General features: G+C 45.3%; 2 protein-coding genes across 2 annotated transcripts in view; one reads left to right on the top strand and one right to left on the bottom strand.

The window, feature by feature from the left end:
• Window positions 1-8,611, top strand: part of CNKSR2 (connector enhancer of kinase suppressor of Ras 2) — a 97,070-nt gene extending 88,459 nt beyond the window's left edge. Inside the window, exons 10-11 of the mRNA XM_032474604.1 lie at window positions 3,514-3,710; window positions 6,297-8,611. Of these exons, the coding sequence (XP_032330495.1) occupies window positions 3,514-3,710; window positions 6,297-6,512 (413 nt within the window). The 3' untranslated portion in view covers window positions 6,513-8,611. The remainder of the gene's footprint in view (window positions 1-3,513; window positions 3,711-6,296) is intronic.
• A 31-nt stretch (window positions 8,612-8,642) lies between these two features.
• On the bottom strand, window positions 8,643-12,421 carry KLHL34 (kelch like family member 34). Its single transcript, XM_032474603.1, has one exon. It carries the CDS (start codon window positions 11,822-11,824, stop codon window positions 9,869-9,871), a length of 1,956 nt encoding a protein of 651 aa, XP_032330494.1. The 5' UTR covers window positions 11,825-12,421; the 3' UTR covers window positions 8,643-9,868.
• Window positions 12,422-12,654: the final 233 nt, after the last annotated feature.

The raw sequence follows: 12,654 nt of genomic DNA, 5'->3' as shown, positions 1-12,654 counted from the left end.
CATAGGAAAGAGAACTTTGTATGTATGTTCTCTTTGCTTTACTGAAATTGGAATAGAAAAAAGTGTCATCTGACACAGGACTAATTTATATGTTGTAAACATAAATGTAATTTGAGAGGGAATTTACTCCTGCATAGGCCCAGAATTCATGAATACGTTAGATACAAATTAAAATGTCATTGTAGCGGTGAGACACTTCCTCATTAGGAATTACAGAAGGTCCTATACATGTCCTGTAGTTTGCATGTGGTCTTCGACACTTTGCCAAACTTTCAGAAAACATTCACTCAAATTACCAAAGAGCTGAGTTGTGGCCAGTGCTCCAATGGTGAACTGGTGCATTGAAAGAAAATCAATCAGGAAGCAGACCTCACCAAGTGCTTGCCTCCTCTTCCAAAGCAAGTCTCTTCTAGAAGAAGAGAAGCAAGGGTTTAAAAAAAGAAAGAAACCAGAAGAGAAGTGAGAAGGAGACGAAGAAGAAGAGGGCAGAAAGAGAAGAAGATAAAGGTGCTTTCACGATTTCAGTTGCAACAGTAGCCCCAGTTGACTTAATTGGTATTCATCTGAGAAAAAAAAAAAAGGCAAGGAAACCAATTGAAAATTATAAAAGAAAATAAAGGTCTGTTTTTGTCTTGAATGTTGAGTTCTGTGTTGTTTTGACTGTAGAGCACAGTGAGTCAGATTTTATAATGTGACTCTGCCCCTCACCCCTCTCCTTTAAAAATAAAAGGACTCTTTGTCTAGTCTTAAAATGTTAAGTAATTGGTGGCATTTTGTGGTAGCCTGGCATCTCAATCCTTCATCCTTCCTCATCCCACTGCTGCGTCTTGTGGTGTTGCCTATGTGTATGGTGTGCAGGGCTGGGGGAAGGGGGCCTTACTGATCTCTGCTATCTCTAGTCCATTACTCTACTTGGAAGTGTTTCTGTGTTCCGTCTCATTGTGATTCCTTGTTCAAATGTGCTGCCCAGAGATAAATCCATACTTGATTCTTCTAACAGCTGCCAAACCAGATTCTTTGTAGAATTATGTCATCCTTTGACTGAATGCTTCCCCCTGCCCTTAATGACAAGAAAGAAAAGAAAACTTTCAGTTTTTAGTTCTGTTTGTCACTTTTTATATTAAGTCTTTACTTACCCTTGAAGTAAAATTACACTGAAATTTTATTAAAAAATCAATCATCTGGCCCCGTATTCCACAAACTTTAAGAATTGGGGAGAAAGGAAACTGGGTAAGAATGTTTTTTTTTTTCAAAAAAATATATACTCCCTACAGTATTAGGTAATACAGAAGGGTATTATAAAATAAAAATTTACTATGTGAAAATACTTCTGCCTCCCTTAAGTCCTGAAACTATAATGTGAATCGCTTTTTTTCTTTACTTTCCCTCAAGAACTGAAAAACTAATAATACATTAGGCTACCTGATATCTAAACTACTCTAATTCACATCTCTTAGGCCTCTCATTTCTCCCCTACCCTCTGCTCTATGAAATTATATCTGGCTTTTAGATGCAGTCTTGCCTTGAGGCAAAAAGAATGATAACTTCTAAATAATTCCTCAGGGTCCTTTCCTGGCCTGTGATTTTATGAAATGGAATTATGCTCTTCAAATGAATCCTCGTTTTTACAATTCCATTTAGTTACTCTGAATGACCTTATGATTTTGTGCCTTGCTGGCTCCAAACCATTCTCAGTTAAACTTCCTTATCTCACTTCCATCTTCTTCTTAGCCCCTAAAGCAGTTCCTCCTTTTTGCAGTCCTCTACCCTGCCCCCACTCCTTAAAATCCTCTAGGTGTTGCAGGCATTGAAGGATGAACCAATAACAGAGAATTAAAATGCTGTTATTTAAAGGGATTTTTGTATTTTTAGATTATAGTTCTAACTTAGATATATGATTAGGAAGCTAAAATTTGTTATAGAAGAATTAATGCTAGCATGTGCTGATAACAGTCATACTTAACAGTAGTTGCTAACCTCAGCAGCAGAGCCAAAAATTGAATATGAAACTTAAATGAAGCTACTTTTTCATCCTAAAGGTGATACCCTCAAGTTAAGGGACTGTATTTGGGGCTCTGGGGCCAGTTTTAGGTACCGTCTTTAAAAAAATTTTTTTAGAATGCTACATTTAAGGGAGTCTCACAAATTCATTAACACGTACTGGTAAATATATAGCTCAAATGATTACTGACAAAATTGGCAATCTAGAATTTTTATTAAAATCCTGGATTCTTGAGCCAGACTGCCGGGTTGGAATTCTAGCTTCACCACTTAACTAAATGTGACCTTGAGAAAGGTACTTCCCTGCTATAAAATGAAAATCAAGTAGATCTACTCCTAGTATTGCTGTGAGGAATAATGAGATCATGAATGTTAAGCATTTACCCTACTCCCTGGCACATATAAATGCTAACTACATTGTTACCAGTTAGGGAGGGGTTTTTTTGTTGTTTTTTTTTTGTAAGTACATCAGAAAGCCTAAAGTATTCACATGGACCATTGCAGAATGAACAATATTCCATATTTACTTCTTGGGCCAGTGTAATTAACTTTCCTCAAATGGGACTCTTTGGCTCTCTATTAAAGGAAATGTGATAGAGCCCTAATCCTATCTCCCAATCCAAGCAAAATCCAAGTTCATCTTTGTTTATCATTGTTGAGAAAGATATGACATCAGTATTCACACAATTAAATAATAAGATGGGAATTGGATTTGTTCAAATAGATCTAAGACCCTTTCCTGAACCAGTCTCTTAATTTTTTCTTTCAAATATATTTAATTGGAGTGTTTTCTTCCCAGGTCTTACAAATGCTAAGTAGTTTCTTTTAGATCGTGCCAGATTTCCCCTTACATTTGCATGTAAATATTCCCATATTTCATTCTAATTAAAGCAGTGTCATTGATGATAATTTATGATCATTTACCATATTTACAATGTGGCAGGCATTACTATGGCAGTCACATGAAACCTAATAATGCTCTACAACACACAATTGGAAGATTTTTACAATCATATACGCCAGTGAATGTCATTCCATCTTATGAAGTCTGGAAAATTGTTAAAATCAGTTCATTCAGTATTGCTAAACCAGGAGAGCTCTGTTAATCAGCACTTCTATGCTTGTCAGTATAATCATAAGGGATATTCATTAATGTTTTAAAATATTAAATTATGTGCAGGATTGTTTCTGTGTTGTGTACCTTTTGTACTCTAATTCTTTGAACTTAATGGACTCAAGATCTGTACGGTGATTTGCTATTAAGAGAATATTTTGTTAATTAAAGCATCCCATAAATTGATCATTCTAAAACAATTAGCTGCCTGTAGCTGATCTTACCCAATATAACTAACAACTGTGGTTTTGTTGGGGTTTTTTTATAATATGAGTGTTTTCCCAATCATTCATTATCCCGTTTTTCAGATAGTTTTTTTTTTTTTAAGTAGATTTTTGGAGTGTCAAATAACTGTTTATTACACAGGATTCATTTCTCTCTTCTTTTGGACATTGCAGGTGAAAGTAGGGAAGAAAAGTTAGGAGACTCTTTGCAAGATTTATACAGGGCATTGGAGCAAGCCAGTCTGTCACCGCTGGGAGAACACCGCATTTCAACCAAGATGGAATACAAGCTATCATTTATAAAGAGATGTAATGATCCTGTGATGAATGAAAAACTACACAGGCTGAGAATTCTCAAAAGCACTTTAAAGGTAAGATATGAAATGGAAGGAGAAATTCCTGTCAAGAGATGCATTCCTGAACTCAAAGTGGCTTATCAGATACTTGGATGACAAAATACAAAATGAAGGATGGGGGTGGCAGAGAGTAAACAGAAAGAACTCGAAGCCAAGTTAGAGGAATAAATGTATTTGGCAAAGAGGAAATAATCTTAACTTTTCATTAACATCTCAAAGCACTGACTAAATGTTATGTGACTTGGTTCTAGCAGAAAACAGGATGTAATTAATTTTTCCCCCAGAATGCAGGGATGGTGTTATTTCTCAGTCCTTTGTTTTCCCGAGATAAATATGCCATGTCGTGTAATTAATATAGCTATTAAAGGAACACAGCATGCATGCAGAATGCAAGAGTGGGTGCTAACAGAGTTTGAGATATTTTGTGACTATCTCCTGCAGCACATTTGGAGTGAAGCTACTGTGATCATGTTCCATGTAGACATTTTGTAATTGTTCTGTATACACTATCAGTTCCCGTGATCATGTTCCACGTAGACATTTTGTAATTGTTCTGTATACACTATCAGTTCCCAGCTCACATGTGCCTTTCTTATTACACATTTCTGTAAGCACTTACATTGTCTCCAATCTTCTTTTGCCACTCCCAAGCTGGGGAGGAGGTGGTGAGGAAAGGGGAGCCGAGAGGCAGGAAATTGAAGAAGCCAGGAAAGTCAGCCCCTCACTGTGTGTGTATTATGGAGAAGGCCTGCCATACAGACCCTCCCTCAGCAGGCTCTGCACCCTTAAAAACTCAGGAACAGAAAAGAGGAGGGGAGGGTAGAGGTCAGTGGTAGAGTGCGTGCTTAGCATTCAAGAGGTTGAGTTTGATCCCCAGTGCCTCTATTTAAATAAATAAATAAACCTAATTACCTCCCTTCCCCCCCCAAAAAAAAGAAACAAAAAAAAAGCTGTCATACAGCCTATGTGATGCAGTAATTTCAGAAACCAAAAGGTCAAAGGGCTCCTTTGGGAAACATTTCTGATTCATTGTAGGCTGCTGAGGTTTTGTGATTTTGAAACAGAGGTGAGTACCAAAGAGATAAAATAGGAGATGCATGATTTGGAAAAATTTCTGGTAGCAAGCAGCCAAGTGTTCAGAGTCAATTAGCTCTCATTGGTATTTGTGCAAGGACTAACGCAAATCCAGGGGACAACTTAATGGCCTTTTGGTAACTAAGACCAGAAGTTTTTAAAGAGCTGTAATATCCAAAAGAATAATTCTGGTGTCCAGCCGTACCGAAGATATCCTCACCCTCCCACGTTTCAGAGCCATACACCCTCCCTCACCCCCAACCTGCGCCCCCATTCAGGTCCAAACTACCTGGTTGCAAGAGCAGGCAGGCATTGTGAAGCAGGTCAGGCTCACCTATTTTAAAGACCTGCTTCTGTCCCTCTCCCTCTCAGCCCCTCACCCCTGCCTTTTATGCTCTGTAGAGCCCCCAAAAGCGTTTACTTCCCAGGAGCAAAGAGTAGGAGCTCCCGCCAGTGTTGGGTTCAGTGAGTACTGATCACCAGGTATGTGACCCGGGGCGCCACTCTTCGCGGGCAAGAAGACCAAAAGTCAGTGTAAAGAAAAGCCCCTCATTGGTAAAACGAACTAAACAGACCTGTCATTTTTAGTGTGAGAAATTAAGAGGGACTGGAAATCTCCCATTAGGGGAGGAGGACAAGGACCCAAGCAGCCCTGTGTGCGTAACAGGCTCAGCCAGCACAGGGTGACTCATAAACGCCATCCTGGCTCTCAGCCCCGCTGTCTTGGTCTGGCCCCGATGACCAGAACCACTGCTCAGGGCACAGTGTTGTCTTCCCCTCCCCAGCTCGGGCTGCCCCAGAGGCGTGCCTTCCCACTTGCTGGGCTCATAAAGACAGGACCGAGCCTCTCAGCCTGTTCTGCTCCCACCTGGGAGACTCACTGCTCCCACAGGAGATAGCTGCGCTGTGGTGAGTTACCCCATCAGGAAGCTTACTGGGAGGGAGCTTATTATTTGCTGCAGTGCAAAAAGGGAGGGCCACTTGGTATTGCAGGCTCTCAGCGCTACAGGATGGGAGCCAAAACGTGACCACAGCAAGAATGATGTATCTGTGGTGACCCAAAGGGCGTGCTCTCTGTCACGCAAGCGTGAGGAGCTAACTGACCCTCTAGCAGGAGAACGGACAGTGCATAAGTAACTCAAGACGTGGAATGTCCACTCGATGGCAACAATCAGGTGTTATAGGGACTTATATGAATGAGGGAGAAAACATTTTTTCCAGTTGTTGAAGGAAGACTTCAAGAAGTGAGAGGCTTATGAACTGGATGTTAAAGAACGAGGAAGGTTTCCATAGGCAGAGATGGGATACAGGATGGGCCAGAAGAAAAACTAAACCACACAGAATGGGCAATACGACCCATGTCGCGTGTAGAAAAAAGTACACTAGGATTTGAGTCTCAAGTGCTGAGTTTGAGGATACCAGAGCTGTTTCTTGTGGGTTTCTTAATATTTTGCCTATTAACGTTTTATTTTAAATTTAAAGAAAAGTCTGTCCCTCTCATAACTCTTTAATCCGTTTGCTTTTCAGGCCAGAGAAGGGGAAGTAGCCATTATTGATAAAGTCCTAGACAATCCAGACCTGACATCTAAAGAATTCCAACAGTGGAAGCAGATGTACCTCGATCTTTTCTTGGATATCTGTCAAAATACCACCTCAAATGACCCACTAAGTATTTCCTCTGAAGTAGATGTAATCACTTCCTCTCTAACACACACTCATTCGTACATTGAAACGCATGTGTAAGTGTATTCTGCCCTCCAGCCATCTGGTACCTTCTGGTCCTTTGAACAAGTATATAAGGTAGATTTTATATCAACGTGTGGGACACTTGACAAGCTATACTTTAATGTTACCAAACTATATGAAACAAACCATATATGGTCATAATACCACTGTCTTTAATGAGCATTTGTATATTTTATATGCAGTTAGTGCTCAGCTTATGTTTACCATGTGCAAAATCAACTGTCTTCAATGACTTAAAATTAACTTTTACAAACAACTCTGAAGACAGGTGGTCTTCAAGTAGAGAAAACACAAAAAGGCAGTTTTCTATCTAAGGTCATCTTTTCTCCCTTTAAGTTAATTTTATATAAACAAGACTTCAAATCTAAATCACATTTTTTCAGGTGCAGACATCCTTGTGGGTGGGAAAGAATTTAAACCTTTTTTATATTTATTAAATGTTCTAAGAATTTTCTTAAACATTGCACAAAGTTTAATGCTGTAGTTTTATTTTTGTGAACTGTAGATGCGCACACAAGAGTTAAGCAAAATAGAAGAGCATCAACATAAGAAAAGTTCAGGTATCTAATATTCGTCTTAAGAGTCTATTAACTTGTGAAAGCTGGTTAATGGAAATACTATTCCAAATCCATGGGGACACTTAATGGTGTATCAGGGCAAAGCTTTGTAAGATGTTTTTGTAACTGAGACCAAAATTGAAGATAGAGCTGCTTTATTTTCTTGGTTTAAATCTTCCTTTATTTTTGTAGTGATGAAATGCTGATTGTGTACAGAGGAATTTGAGAGTGGATTTTTTAAAACACACTTAACTCACCCAGAAAGGCAGCTAACACACATATATATAATTTCAGCCCAAACTCATGTTTTTAAACTCAAACTTCTAAAAAGCTATAAGGTATAAACTGAAATGAATTAATTTTCCAGTTGGTTTCCAATTTTCCCCCTAGTCTATTAATTAAACTTATGTGATTATACTTCACACAGGGAAGTAAAATATGTTTAGTTACAGGCTGATATGTGTTCTAATATAGAAAACAATGTTGAAAAATAAAAATGTACCTCTCCTGAGGAGCAAGAGGAGGGTGGTCATTCAGATGTATTACATTGAATTATATGAGAGAAAAATTTTAGAGGTTTTTTTCCTAGCTTCATTATTTGTTGTGTAAGAGTGGATGAAGTCTATGAAAAAAATCCTCATCATATTTCCCTTTTTAAGCATCTCGTTTTTGAAAGTGATCACAGCATGATAATGACTGTGCTGCTTTTTAGTGTCTGGCTGCATACCGTACAAGTCAATTTACTGGGGTTTTTGTTTTTTGTTTGTTTTTGGTTTTTTGTTTCTTTTTTTTTTTTTGAGGAGGCGGAGGAGGAAGAGACCCTCCTTTACTATTCTATATCCTAAAATCTACTTCTAATCAGCTTTATACTGTTGCCTGTACAGCTCAGTGAATGTACTTTCATCTCTAAGAGTTCAGATATCTGTCAGTGAATATTTTTGCTGTAGAGGAGAAAGTAAAAACTCCACAGCGGGGATCTTTTTCTTTGCTTTTGAAACCACCATTGAATCACTATCGTTTTGCAAACTTTGCACAACTGTACAGGAGAGTGGCCTTTCTACAGCACATTTTCAGTAATCCTATACTTAGTCAAAATGGATGAGAAATCATGTATTAATGTTTGTATGGAATTTTGGGTCCAGTGTAATATTTTTATCATTTAAAAAGAACTATTTGTAAAAACATTTATTTACTGCATGGATATTGAGGCACATTAAATTTGTGGCATTTTGTACATGTTAAAAAACAAAAAAGCAAAAAAAAAAACCAAACAAACCCAAAACCTCTTGTCCTAAAATGAAGTGTGCTTGTTACAGGTGTTTAGACTTGTTGATGTTTACTTGACCAAACGTGTACATTCACTTAAAAATATATGTACCTGATGGATGTGTCGTGGATACAGTGGCCAGATTGTGCCCTGTAAACAGTGAGCAGTTGATGGAAAGACTAGTTAGCTGTGTTGCTACTAAGCGGCTTTTACTTTTGTAAAGTTGGCTCTGTTGTTTTAAAGGGTAAAAATTAAACTAATGAATTTTAAAAGACTTGTGGCTAGCCTAGCATGAAAGAGACCTTTTAACACTATATATCTGTACATTTTATTGCATTAGTTTCAAATCTAGGAGAGAGGCAGCACTGTAAACTGAAGTCAAATAAATTCAGCTCTTACTGAATCCTTATAAAGCACCTATTTTATTCATGCAGAGTCCTCACCACATTTCTTTGTTACCTAATCACACAGCCATCTTCTCCCCACTCCCCACCCCCCAGTTTCAAGTCATTGGTAGGACAAACCAGAAGAAGCATCTGTCCAGTGTATATAAGAATCTTCTCTGAGATCCTACAAAATCAAGCTGGTTTCCCACTTACCTGACACGAACTTTAAAATTTCACCTACTCCTCTTTCCTTTCTCTGTGATTCCTTTGGGAAGGTGGGGCAGAGGGTAGGGGAGGGGTACCACCAAAAATAAGTTTAAAAAACTTTTGTACAAATATTCCTACAACATGTCGGCTGAATGAACATTTAAAGAGGATGAAAGAAATGGGATTTTGTTTCGCTTTTGTTAGATGATCCAGTAAACCAGAGGAGTCTGATGATTATGGCTGCTGAAATAAAACTTAACCAGTGAGCTGCCTAAAGCCAGGGCAAAAGCAGACTAGGGTAAATAAAGATAAGGGACAGAAAAACTTGTTATTTTCTCCAAAAATAAGGTGCTGTTTTAGAGATTTTTTTCCCCTCTCAGTTGGATATTTATATTAAACCATCAGAGCAGAGCTATAACCATGATTCTGGATCATAAAATCATAGTTCTCCCTACAATGATTGCATGATGTTTAACCAGGGCACTTTCCCTTCCCTATTTATTGAGATAATGTCATCTTCTAGAACTATTTATCACACTCTTTATAGCTAACAATTTTCTGGGTGTTGTATACAACTTCTTATGGTACGTTTTTTGGCTGTTTGGCAGAAAAATAATCACTGGTTAACACCTAGGAACTACTTTAAGAGGGAAGATAGGGTCATATTTTATTTTCGAAAGTCCATCTCTAGCCAAGCATGAGAATTTCTAGAAATCCCCAGCTCACTGGAGCTGATTCATATATCTTTCTAAATTTGACCCCTCTTGTCTCCCATTCTCAGCTTTAGGGAAAGTGTTCCTCTTAGGCCAAGTCCTTGTTTGCCTCGTTAACCTTCAGAAGCCACTGCTTTCAGAGTCCCATTCTTGGGAAAAGCCCACGTGTTGCTCTGTAAGCCTGGTCAGGCGTGACTTGCTCCTCCGTGGCCTGGAGGCTGCACTAACCTATTAAGCCCAGCACTAAATCTGGAGCCTCTCCAGGCTCTTCCTCCCTCTCCTCGTCCCCACCCTCGGCCAGTTGCAGGACTGCGCACTGCAGGCCGCTCCAGGCCCAGGGCAATGCGCAGCCAATGTCCTCCCAGCGGTCCAGGTCGAGGTCATAGCCCACCACGTTGCGGGTAGGCACCTGGCGTGAGGCCCGCCACTTAAGGCCGCCCAGCAGCAGTACGGTCTCCTCCACCACCGCCAGCCCGTAGCAGAAGCGGTCGTAGGGTAGCGGCCGCAGCCGAGTCCACTGGTCGGTGCCGGGATCGTAGCGCTCGATCTCGGAGAACGGCTCGTAGCGCCCCAGAAAGGCGAACACCGCGCCGCGCAGTGCCGCCATGTGGTGCCCGAAGCGGGCCGTGCCCATGGGCGCCCTCTTGCTCCACGCCTGCTCCCCGGGGCCCAGGGCGAACACGTCCCGGAGGCTGCTCGCGCCGCCCTCGCCTCTCCCCGCCTTGCCCCCCGAGATGTACACGACGCCGCGATCCCCGACGGCTCCCGCGTGGCCGTGCAGCGCCCGCGGCAGCGCCCCGGCTGCCGTCCAGCGGTCCCGGCGCAGGTCGTACATCTCCACCGAAGCCAGCGCTTCGCCGCCCGCACCCAGGCCCCCGACAGCCAAGAGCCCCTCGCCCACGGCGCCGCACCAGAAATGGGCCCGCGCTTCCCGCATAGCCGGCACCGCTGTCCAAGCGTGGAAGCGCGGGTCGTAACGGTGCACTTGTGCTGTGACAGCCGGCGGGCTGTCGGTTAGTGGGGAGGAGGCTTCGCCCGACGGGCTCTCCCCGCCCAGGACGAACAGGAAGTTGCCTGCGACGCACACGCTGTGCCCCAGTAGCGGAACGGGCAGTCGTGTGAGGCTGCGCCAGCGGTGGTTGTACACGTCAAATGCTACCACGTCCTGGGTGAGCTCCCACTCCTCCTCCTCCTCCTCCTCCTCCTCCTCCATCTGCTCCTCTTCCTCCTCTTCCTCGGGCGCCGCCGCAGCGCCCCTGCCCCTGACTGCCTCCCGGGGGACCACGACCTCCTCGGTCACCGCCTCCCGCCCCCTGCGCCCCCCAACCAACAAGATACGGGTTTGGGGGCTCCGGACGCTGGTCTGCTCGCCCTGCATGAGCGGCTGGCGGGAGGGCGCCGTGTGGTAGTTGAGGGCCTGAATGATAAGGCCTTTGACACGGGTGGGCAGCGTGAGGCCGGAGCCCGAGTACACCCGCCGAAGCACGTCGGTGGGCACCAGGCCGAAGCGGACGCGCTCGAGCAGCGCGGCGCAGTGGGTCAGGCGTTCGGCCTCGGGCTCCTGCCGCAACCAGGCTAGCGCCAGGCCCAGCAGTCGGGCCTCAGGCACCCGCGCCACGTCGGGGGCACCCAGCACGGCCCTGAGAGACGCGGGATTGAGCTCCAGCAGCCCTGCAGGGCCCGCGCCGCGCGCCAGCAGCTCCCTCAGGTGGCGCACGATGCAGCGTTCCGCCGCGTCCAACGTGTGCGCCAGGCCGTAGCGCGCCGCCATATTGGCGGCAAAGCAGCAGTTCTCCGGGGCCAGCTGGCGCTCCAGGTAGCGGCCGCACAGCCCTAGGGCCTCAGTGACCTGCAGGTAGCTGGCGGCCTCCAGCGTGTCCTCCACGGTGTCCATGGAGAGCGGCAGCCAGGCGGTGTAGATGAAGTCTAGCAAGCGCTGCAGGCCGGCCGCCGAGGGCACATGCAGGTGGATCACGCGCGCCCGGGACTCCCTGGTGTGGCTCTTGAACAAGGCCCTAAAGTAGTCGCTGGAACACGCGAGGAGCGACCTGTGCGCCGGAAACTCGCTGCCCTCGGCCTCCAGGGTCACGTCGCACAGAAAGCCCTCGGCGCGCAGGGCCTGGTAGCCGGTGAGCAGCGCGCCGCCATGAGCTTTGCAGTAAGACAGGAAGTAACTCATGATGCCCAGGGCGGGAAGCGGCCGGGCGGGGGCTGGGTCCAGTCAGGCGTGGCCGGAGGCATCCCAGGACACGGCGCCCCCGAGCCCCTCGCGCGAGCCGCCGAGCCCCTAGCAGGGGCCCATTTTTGTCTGCTCAGCTTAAATCCCAGGGCTTCTTCGCCCAGGTCCGTAGATCTCCCCGGGCCCTTCTCAGAGCAAATCCGGTCGGGGAACGGTTTCCAGAAGCCCCTAGTAGGGGAGGGCAAGGAGTTTGGAGTCTTCCGGGGGATGCAGAGTTTGGTTTCGGCGACTGCCGAGGCTGCCAGCGCGTTGCCCAAAACCCCCTCCCCGGCCCAATTTGGGGAGCCCACAACAGCGCGCCAGAGGCCGCAGTGGCGGCGCACCATCACCTGGAAGGGCGGAGCTGCCGGTGGACTGACTCCGGCGGGGTGCTGGATCTCCGACGGCCCAGATGCGCAGATGCGGCCCTGCTCGGGCCGTCCCGGGAGTGCGGGGCAAGGGCTCTGACCTCCCAGGGGTGGACCAGGAGGGTTCTGCGGGCACCCGCGAGGGCCGAGGACAACTGGCTAAGGGGCAGGGGTGAGGGTGAGCTTGTTCCGCGCGGAGGATCAAATCAAAGCCTGGGGGATTAGGGAGGGAGGGCGCCGGTCAGCGCGGCGGGTCGGAGGCGTGATTGGGCGCCGCACATAACATGCCGGTAGCTCACAGCGACAGGAATAGCGCGCGGCTTCGGCCTCCCCAGCGCGCCCCGCCCTGCGCCCCGGCTGCTGGCCGGGAACGGAGGGCCGGGGCGCGGGAGGAAGCGCCCAGGCCTGGGACATGACTCCGGT

The sequence above is a fragment of the Camelus ferus genome, chromosome X (assembly GCF_009834535.1).
Source record: "Camelus ferus isolate YT-003-E chromosome X, BCGSAC_Cfer_1.0, whole genome shotgun sequence".
Classification (NCBI taxonomy): domain Eukaryota; kingdom Metazoa; phylum Chordata; class Mammalia; order Artiodactyla; family Camelidae; genus Camelus; species Camelus ferus.
This window is presented reverse-complemented; position numbering and strand designations above follow the sequence as displayed.